Genomic DNA, 10,420 nt, shown 5'->3' on the forward strand with positions numbered 1-10,420 from the left:
ATTTTTAATAATTGTGCATATTCGTCTGACATTTCAACTTATTCTCAACATGCTCTTCTTTCCCCAACCATTCCAAGTCTCTTTCAGGAGTTAAGACTGGAGATTGCATTATTAAAGAGTGAAAGAATGATGAGTATTTCTTTTTCTCCTGAAGTTCAAGCTTTGTTATTTGTACAATTTCTAATAATAGTTGAACAGTACAGAGGTTACGGAGTATTTCAAGGAGGTCCTCTTAATAAGGAGAAATATTAAGCAGTAAATCTTGCAGCAAATGTATCCCCTATAATGTTAATATGCAAAAAGAAAAAAAATTCAACTGATGGTGGCTGTGGTTAATTCCTAATCAGAATGATGGACAGCAGGGCCAGAACAATACAAACTAATGGCTGTGTTGCTGATCACTTTACCCCTTGATTAAAGACACCCAATTATGGTGCAGAACAGTGTCGTAATTATGTTTCTTAATCACATCCAGGAGGTTTAATTGCCTTAACGATGTGTTTCATTAAATGAATTTAGGTATTATAGTCGACAGTTTTCATACACAGTTGTTTTCAAATTAACATAATATTAGACATCGTCATGGAAATTGTTTTAATAATCATAATTAGACGCACCCAGGCTTTGTCTGGTAAATGCTGAGAGACGGTCTCTTCCTGCCTGGGGGCTGCCCTAGTCTGTTCCCTCCCTCTGCCCCCACTCCCTGACTGGGAGGGCTCCAGCTTCAAGGCCCTTTGCTGTTATGTTTTCTGAAAAGTTACAGGTTCTGATTAATCTTTTTTGATGGCAAGTGGAGCAGAAAATATCCTCCCTCACCCCCCACTAAGTTTGATGTCATTTAGGGATATCATTATGAGCTGAGGCTATGCAAAAATGCATGTAGCATACTGCCTACAGAGGAAACACTCTAACTCCACCACCATCACCATCACCACGACCACCACCATCTCTATAACCTCCACCACAGGAAAAATCAAGCCTTCTATATTTGAAGACATCATTAAGGTCCAAATACAAGCCTATATAGACATTCTTTAATAGAATCAATTCTCAACCCAATCTCCATATAGCCCCTAAAAATCTCATTAACAAGCCACACTAGTAAGTTTTGAAAATCTCTATGGCATTGTTTACACTTATAATTAAGCCTGGTTGATTCTCTTGTTACAAAAAAAGTGGAAAGCCACAATAAAATCCATTCTCAGAGAATCCAACTCCATTTTTTTTCCTTGGCTTTCAGGCAGTTGGAGATATCAGTTTGGATTAAAACTCTTCAAAAAACTTTACCCTCTTTGATGGACCCTGGCATGCTTAACAATGCCATCATACAAGTGGGAAAAAGAATTCCAGGGGCAGCATGGCCTTCAAAGTTCATTCCAGCAGATAGGAGCTCTGGATCTCCTCTGGGTCTCACCAGTGACCCCATTTATCTCTCCTCCAATGACCAGGCCCAGCCATCATCCTATTAACAAGTAAACAAGTGAACTAGGACTACTCTTAATTGTGTATCCCTGCCAAAATTTAAGTTCCACCTTCTCTGAAACTCCTTTCTTTTTTGTTACCTTTCAAGCAAAGAGTAACACAGAAGAGAGGTGATTGCTCCTTCCACAAAGCACAGCATAATAAAATGTTTGATCAAAATATTTTAATAAAGATTCTTTCTGACATAGATACACATACAAATGGTCGTACATAGCTGTCATAGTCTGATTGACCTATTTAATATATATATCATTCTTTACACATCCAAAACCCGCCAGTAGATCCATCATAGCTCCCAACTCGCCATCCAACCTGACAAACTGAATTTGTATTATCTGCAAGTGGAAAATAGCAGGACTCCATTTTTAAAAAAGGTTTTCTTGATTTTCATAGGATAGAAAGGCAGGCAAACAGCCATGCAAACTAAAACTGAAAGCTCACTTTGGGTAAATAGCTTCTTGCTCTTCCTTAGTTTTATTTTATTTCTTTTTAAATTTTATTTTTTTTTTAGAAAAATAACAAAGGATTTCACACCATAGGCAAATCAAACCAGTCTTTTAACTTAAATAATTCTCCACAGTTAAAATAACTTATATATGTACATATATATTAAAAGCAATTAAATTAGACCTTTTAAAAATGCACAGCACAGCCTGGAAAAATATTTGCTTAGCATGTTCTTACTTATAGGATCTATTGCTGTGATGTCTTTCCCTTTTAGAATGCAAAGGAGTCCCCTTTCAAAAAAAGAGATCAATTCATTCATCAATTAAGAATACACCTTTCCTGTAATTTTTGGACTGAAGCAATTTATTAAAGCTCAATTTAAATACAGGGATGATGCAACTGAAAATATCCAGATGACCTTTGATAAACCTAAGCAGCTCAGATACATCAATATGTCTCTTCATACTTGTTGGCAAATAAACCTTTTAAACACTTGGCACACAGTATAAGTTAATCTATAAAACAGAATTTTAGAGGCATTAAAAAAAATCTGCACATAAGACCCATGACCTTAACACATGATAAATATTGTTGATGTGGAAGGGTCATTGAAGAATAACAAATAAATACCATGAATTGTTAATACATCATTGCAGAGTGAAAAGTAACAAGGTGCACATAAATATTTTAAAATGCAATTCTTTCAGCCACAGTCAGTTTTTTTGTTTTGTTTTGTTTTTTTATATCACTCTTGCCAAAACTTTTGAGCATTTTCACAGGATTAAAGTTCAGAGACAATAAAAAATACAAGTCTTTTCATAGCAATGTGTCTCTTTCTGTTTTTTTCCCCCCACTTAAATAAGTCTACATTTCAAGTTTTCCTCCTGGCTCAGAATCAAAATTTATTTTCAAGTGCCCTTTCTGATTTGTCTGAATGAATATTCCGTCCCACAAGCCACCCAACCCCGGACTCCTCCTCTGCCCCTCAGCACTAGCCAAATTCACGATTATTAGTAGGATTAGTATTTTGCCATTGAATAAATACTCTCCACGCTTCATAACCGAGCGACTACTTCCCAACTTATTTTTTAAGCTTCCCTGCGGTCTAGGTTGCAACCAAAGTTGCCACTTTTCTGAGAAAAAAACATCCATACTTCATCCCAACTCCACCTCCCTCCTCCCTCCCTCCCCATCCCAAAGACCGAGATTCTGGGGATGTCAAGGCTCAAAGTCCCGGTTGTCTCTGATACTTCTCCTCAGTTCTCGCCTCTGCTTTGTTTGCTTTGCAAGTGTTTCACAACAAGAGAGGGCCAAAATAAAAGGGGTGGGGGGGCAGCTTTTCACTTTCCTCTAGCTTTTGGGTCGTCTTGTGTTTTCCGGGGGGTGTGTTTAAGGCTTCTCCGTGCACTGTTTGCAGAGGCTGGAGGAGACGCTGTTAAACAGGGCGCACTTCTCCGGACAGGAGGCGGCCGGGGGCAGCCCAGCGCTGAACGGGTAGCCGGCAGCCTGCTCGTAGGCGCCGAGCGCCGGGTGCAGGGCAGCCGCCGCCGCTGCCGCGGCTGCGGAGCTGGGCAGCGAGGCGGCCGAGATGGCCTGGCCCTGGTTGAGGTAGGCGACGAGGCGCCGCATCTCCTCCAGGGCCTGCGCCTGCATGAGGATGTAGTTCTTGGCGAGCAGCAGCGTGGCGATCTTGGAGAGCTTCCGCACCGAGGGGCTGTGCGCGTAGGGGATGACCGCGCGCAGCTCGTCCAGCGCGTCGTTCAGGTCGTGCATCCGCCGGCGCTCCCGGGCGTTGATGTTGAGCCGCAGCGCCTTCTGCTCTTTGGATTTCTTGCTGCCGCCGCCGCCGCCGCCGCCGCCGCCGCCGCTGCCGCTGCTACTCCCGCCGCTGCCGCCGCCGGGGCCCCCCGGGGGGGCGCTGGCGCCGCCGTGGAGGTGGGCGTTGGAGCAGCCCTCGGCCGCCTTGGTGCCTCCTCCTCCCGCGCCCGGGGAGGCCCGCGGGTCGCCGCCTCCGGCCCGCAGCACCAACTCGCAGCGGCCGTCGCTGTCGTCGTCGGGGCTCTGCTCGCCGCCGCTGCTCTCGGCCACCGAGCCCCGGCTCGCACTCTCGACGTATTTGAGGCACAGGGCGGCCCCAGCCGGCAGACCGCTCAGGCTGGGGTCGCCCCCAACGCCGGCAGAGCCCACGAGCAGCCCGGGGACGCCCACCCCGCCGCCGCCGCCTCCCGCGCCGCCGCCGCCGCCGCCGCCGCCTCCCCCAGGCGGTGGCAGCAGCAGCCCTGCCCCCTCGGGGTCAGCCGGCTCGAAGCAGCCCAGGGGCGATGAGGAGGACGACGCCGGGCGCTCCCGGGGCGGCGGCGCCAGGGACAGGTCCATGCCCGGGGGCGTGGAGCGGAAAGCCGCCTCCAAGCGCTTGGCGGTGGAGGCGCTCAGGCTCTTGTGCAGAAAGAGGTCGTCTTCGCCCGCGGCGGCCGCGCCGAGGTGCAGCCCGCGCTCCATGGTCCGGCGCCGGCGCGCAGCCCCGGCCCGCCGCGCCGGCCGCCGCCGCCTCGGCTGGGGAGTCAGGCGGCGCCGCAGACGCGCCGGAGCCGGGCTCCTGGGCTGGTGCGCGCGTCGGTCCCGGTGCTGCTGGCAGCCCTCTCCCCTTCTTTTTCTTTTTCGCCTTCCCCCGCGCTCTCCGCCTCCTCTTCTTCTTCTTCTTCGTCTCCAGCCGATGGTGCTGGCTGCTGGGGCTCACCATGGGCCGCGGCCCCGCATGGTGGGAGGGTGGGCGCGGAGGGAGTGGAGCCGCCGCCGCTGCCGCCGCCGCTCTGAGCCCAGCCCCGCGCCGCCTCTCCGCACCGTTTATCTTGCTTGGATTCACCTTCAAGAGATTTCCGGACCCATCAACCAGCCGCCGCCACAGACGGGGGAGTCTTTTACATCATTATCTCTGAGTAGGTTATTATGAAGAAGACTCGCCTGTTGGGACAGAGCTTTCTACCCAATCAGGTTAACGTTTTAATTAATAGGATTAAAACGGTAACAAACAATCGCAGGCGCTATCTGGCCGCGAGTCTGAATAGTTTCATTTCCCAGGTCTGAAGACAGGCAGCAGCTAGAGCTTTATAAAAGGCGCCTGCTCCATTATTCTGCGTGCCATCTGTATACACAGCTTAGCGCATATGTTTGCAAGGCGCTGGGTCCTGTTAGTAACCCAACAACTGCCTTTAGCTTGACATGTGTGGCGACTTTCACTCATCAATGAGCACACTAAAAGCCCTACTTAGAGCCGAGGATGTTCTTTGCTCCTTCAGCAAATTGTAGATCGGCGGCAAAGCCTGGGAGTCCCGGGGAAAGCAGACGCCCCCCATCCGCCGCACCCCACCCCCACGGCCCTTCCCTCGCCACTGCTGTCTCATCTTGTGCTAAATTACCCTTGCGGGCGAGAATTATACTCCACGCCTGTTCGTAGAATGACTCTGATCTGGATTTGGTGATGGGAGTTTCGGGGGGAAGTAGTGTCCCGCTGGCTTGCCCCAAATTCACCCAAGATTCTCAGCTAGGAAGAGAGCAAAGCAGTCGTCCCCTTCGAACACACTGCCTAATTTCCACCCGCACGCCCACTGCCCATTTCCTCTCCGGATTGGGGGGGGGAAAAAAAGAAAGAAAGAAAAGGAAAATGGAGAGCAACTTGATCATGCAGCCCATTAGATTAAAAAAAAAGGGGGGGGGGAAGGGGTGCTTTTGCAGTGGTCTCCAAATAACTGGGACAGCGATGGTGATTATGAAGCCTATGATTTCCTAAACGGGAAGAAACTGATTTCTCAAACTTTCCTCAAGATTAAAATCCAGTTGTTTCAGAATGGCCAACTCCACCAGGAGTCAAATCCTCTCACACACCAAGTGGGGCATTTGTGCGTATTTATTTACCCGGAAACATAACCGACAGCTAGGAAGCCATTCAGGGACCTCTGGATGTGCCTCGGTTGTTCCTGGAGGGCTAGGAAGGGGAGAGCTGGGAAAACAAGTGCTCCTTTCGGGATGGGAAATGGTACACGCAGTCCTCTCGCTCCTGAGTTCGATCTGGGAGCACATGGTATTTAGCGGCTGGTTTTCATCCTTGTGACACAAGTAAAAACAATATTTCCCAACACCTCCAATAAATCTTTCTTATGTGGCAGAATTACTGAAGCCTATGAATTTTTTGGTTTCTCTGGTTTCATTAAAAACCTTTTAATTGTGGCTTTCAGAGTTGGCCCCAGGTGTTGGACTCTTTTCATTACATTTTGCTCTAATGTGATGAAATTCTAATTCTCTCCTTACCATATGGTTAAATTTCCCCACTGAGAATTAGTTGAAAAAGGAGAAATAATCTATTAATCTCTGTAATAGATTCACAAATGAGGTTCGCCACAGAACCTGTTTTTGAATGGTAATATCAGAACAGTTGGGCGCCTTATTTGATAAAGGAGGGGTGAGGACGACACAGGGGCGTCTGCATTTTCACCTGGAAAGAATGAAAAGGGGCTCAGCGGTATCTTTCCAAAATAATTGCCTGAGATTCAGTCTCATGGGGACGGAAATACTACGCAGTCGTCGGTTACTTTCGCGCCTTCGGATTTACTGGAATCCAAAGATTGAGGGAAAAGCTAGCGGGCTGCGGGAAGCGATCCAGCTTAGGACCCAGGCCGGTGGTTCTGGAAGGCTTGAGCCGTCCCACGTGTCTCACTGGGGACTTAAAAGCACGTTTACGTGCAGGGCGGCCTCTCGCTCACCACTTCCCTCCCATTCTCCCTCCCCTGGCGCTCGCAGCTGTTAACCTCTCCTTTTAGGAAGCTAAAGACACGCTCCTGTTATTGTTTTTCAATTAGCAGCTTTGTTTTCACTGGAATCATAAACAAAGGTTCTCTATAAACATAGGTGAGTCTTGTGTGCCTGACAGTAACTTACCGAAGTCCTCTGGCCACTTACCGAAGGACTGAGGCTGGCACCGTCGTGGCTCTGGCCGGACTGGCGACATGTCCCCGGATGTCTGACACGGTTTCTCCAGCCACCCTGCCTATGTAGTGGGCCCGCACTTTCCGCGCGACGCCAGCATTGCTGATGGCCCTTCAGTGGGCACTAGGTGGGCGAAGGATCGAGCATGCCCGGGTCCGGTAGGAGCTCGGGCTTAGTTACCGGCCGCCGAAAAGGGCCGTGCCCCGCAGGGCCGAAATGGCCGAGCCGGAACCCCACCGAAGGCTGCCCTGGCTAGACCTCGGACCCTCGGACCCTGGTCCTTCGCCGCGGCCACGTACTCAGCACCGGAGAGCACCTCGTGGCCCTTCCCCGACCCCACCTCCACTCCTCTCTTCCACCTTCCCGCTCTCCCCGGCCATCCAAACTTCCGGAACAAACTTTTGCGCAACTTTTATTTCACTTAGTAGGAGCCCAAAACCTCTCTCTTTGGTGGTTCAAGAAACCGCCCCCCCACCCCCCGGTCTCCCCGGAGGAGGTGGCTGCTTAATAGTCACTGGAAACTTAGCTTTGGGAAACTGCGGGAGAATTTATAGAAGCTCTAAATTTGGGCCTTATAACAACCGTCGGGGAATGGTCTTTGAGGTTTACGCACTCGTAAACTTTTGCTGATTGCTTCTGGGAAGTTGTCAGGCACTTACTGCATTTATCTTACAAGGCAATGAAAACACATCTGCCTGGTGTCTCGTTACCTGGTTTAATCATCGCCACCCTAAGTCACGGCCTAGGCCCCCTCTCTTCACTTGAGTGGGATCATACCGCCTGGTTTCTACCCGCAAAGGACTGGCGTCAGCTGCTCACTTAGTGCCCTCTGGCCGCAGGAGCTCTGGATTACTGTGCTTGAACTTTATTCCGCCCAGAAGCTGGGAAAGGGCCCGGGCTCCGGCAGCTACTAGCAAATTAGAAAGGTAACAGTGAACAAACTAACCTAAACACCTTCTGGCTGCCCGGGGAAAAGAAAGGGTAGGAAATTAGCCCGCGGTGAAAACTCCTGACCCACAGATGACCCCTTGAGAATGATGCATAAGAAGCGAAATACTCGGACTCTGTGCAGTTTCAGAGACGGTCACTGTGAGTTACCAAAGCAATTGAGGGACAGTCTCCTCCACCCGCAGCAGGGAGGAGGCGGCTCAGGCCCCTCCGCGGGCGGGAAGGGCGGGCGCGCGTCCTCCACCACACACCCAGTAGGGCGCCGTTGGTGCTGCCCAGGTTGGCTCTGCCAGGCTCATTGTCCACAACACAGCCGGACAGGGAGCATTCTCTGCCCAGTGCTGGATACCAAATTTACAGACGCCAGAGCATGTTGTGCAAAGATGAACACAGTTTTGTTACAGCAGGAGGGAACATACTTACAGCTTTGAAAGGATTCTAGAATATTCAGCAACCATCACCGCAGTGAAATTAGAGCCTTGAACTTCGGACCAAACTAATTTTTTAGGTCATAATTAAATTTCGTAGTGATCATCTTTATTAGTATTTGCTTGAGATTTGAAATAGGAACCTAAATAAAGTAAGAACAGAACACAATCTAACCTGCTTTTAAAGAGCCAACCCAGGAGTTTTTGTTATTTCTATAGCCCTAATGTTTGTTAGTTTACTTATCTAGATTGAAAAAGTTAGGAAAACCCCTGAGCACTGGGATTTGGGTATCTGTGTGTGTTTTCTAAAGGGGAAAATTGTCCTGTGTGTGTGAGAGAACACTCGAAAAAGTAAAAGCAAAGTTTGGCAAGAACGAGATGAACTTTCGCTTGGGAGCTGCTCGGGAAAAGCAAATTTCCTGAGGAGTGATGGGAACCCTCTCGGGCTGCGCTGGCCCGGAGAAGTCCTGCCTGGAAGGTCGCACGTGGCCGGAACCGCAGAGAACCCAGCGCGGCTCCCTCCAGGGAGGCTGCGGGGCGGGGGGGGGGCGGACGGGGGCCGACGCGCGGAAGCTGGGCGTGCCCCCAGCGCCAATCAGAGGCACACTGACCTTGAAGATTCATTTGCCTCCCCCCTGCCCTTCGCCCGCCCAATGCTATCTGGTGGCACTTGGGTCAGCTTGAAGTCTGCACAGCTGAGGTTGATCGTCCTGCACCTCGCGGCGTTTGGGAGAGCAGGTTCCAATCCGCGGCGGAAAGATTCAAGCCCATCGAGCTCCTCCACTCAAATCTTCCGGTGTCGTTTTGTCGTATCTTCTCATCCTCTTCGCCAGGTCCCACACAGCTCACTTGCAGAGCCACACTGTGGTTCCACGTGTGTCTCGGGGATTGCCGGGGCTAATGAAAAGGGCAGCGGGGGTGCTGGGGCCATGGGAGCTGGAACATTCCTGGCAGCGCGCCAAGGGCCCCGGCACTGCAATTGCTCAGAAGTGCTTGGCAATTCCAAGGACTTCGACCGTGGAAAAGTTGAAACCTGTTGATCTAAAGTTCTTTCGGGAAGATTTTCCTTTTCTTTATCCTAAAGAAAAGAGGTTGACCCTCAAGACTGTTGGAACAGACATAGAAGAGAAACCCTCAGAGAACGGGGAGAAACAGCTTTTTTCAGCACAACTGTGCGCCCCACATGGGCACGCAGGGGGCGTCCCTAGCCCGCCACCAAGGGCTCAGTTGGCTCCCGAGGGGGCTTTCCGATTATGGGGACTCTTAAGGGGAGGGGCGCGGGAAGGCAAGCGTAAAAACTTGGCGCTTGCCTATCACTGCAGAGACCCCAGAGAACGAGGGGATAAACAGATGGAGATAGAGGAAGACTAGAGAAGAGTTTCTGAAGAGTTCACTCCCTTCTAGGTTACCGGGGGCATACTCCTACATTCAGTTGCACTCCCTAAGTGCTGATATGCTTATTCGTGTTACATGTGTTTCCTCCCTGGAACCATATCTTCATCGAATGTTGGAAAACATTTTTAAAAGAAAAATTGTTCGCCCCCAAAAAGGTGAACAATTTTAAGGCTTGCCTTGTATCCACCAATTAAGAAACACCGCAGAGTTCAGTTTGGCTTTGGGATTTTAGCGCTGCGATCTAAAACCCACAGCGCCATCTCCTGGCAATAAGGAGAATAACGAGGTGGATGACAATGATACTTACATGCTGAATATGAAATATTCAAGTATGAGACACTTTATTTTACGCCTCCAAAATTATTTCAGTGATAAATTGACTACGATTACAAAACGTGAGCTGGAAATTTATGATCATTAAAAGTTGTCAGACACACTCCTGGAAGCTAGTTATTTGTAAATAGAAGTTTGTATGCTTTATTTACACACACATAGTTTTTACAGAGGCAGATATAGTTCTTATTCTAAGGAATTATGATAAAATATAATTTCTTCATTTGTCATAAATACATAATTTGAAAGAAGAAAATAACCACAGCTTAATTTCTAAATCAGGGTTTTAATTAGTCATTTTATACAAAAGATACTGTAACTTTATAAATACCTCAGTGCTCTTGGGAATTAATTGACTAGAGAAACCCAAGTGCTGAATACTATTGAGATAGTTTAACCCCCAAAAG

The 10,420-nt window shown here is 49.1% G+C and overlaps 1 protein-coding gene across 1 annotated transcript; it reads right to left on the reverse strand.

Annotated features, from left to right (window-relative positions):
• Positions 1–1,635: 1,635 nt before the first annotated feature.
• Positions 1,636–4,428, reverse strand: BHLHE22 (basic helix-loop-helix family member e22). The gene has a single exon (XM_045899226.2). The coding sequence runs from the start codon at positions 4,426–4,428 to the stop codon at positions 3,319–3,321; it is 1,110 nt and encodes a 369-aa protein (XP_045755182.1). The 3' UTR covers positions 1,636–3,318.
• Positions 4,429–10,420: the final 5,992 nt, after the last annotated feature.

Source organism: Mirounga angustirostris, unplaced genomic scaffold (assembly GCF_029215605.1).
Source record: "Mirounga angustirostris isolate CCGP_5_RB_7025 unplaced genomic scaffold, mMirAng1.0.hap1 SCAF_4, whole genome shotgun sequence".
Lineage (NCBI taxonomy): Eukaryota > Metazoa > Chordata > Mammalia > Carnivora > Phocidae > Mirounga > Mirounga angustirostris.

What these genes read in the sequence shown, in the direction of transcription:
- BHLHE22 (XM_045899226.2), bottom strand. Translation starts at nt 4,428, where the DNA reads ATGGAGCGCGGGCTGCACCTCGGCGCGGCCGCCGCGGGCGAAGACGAC.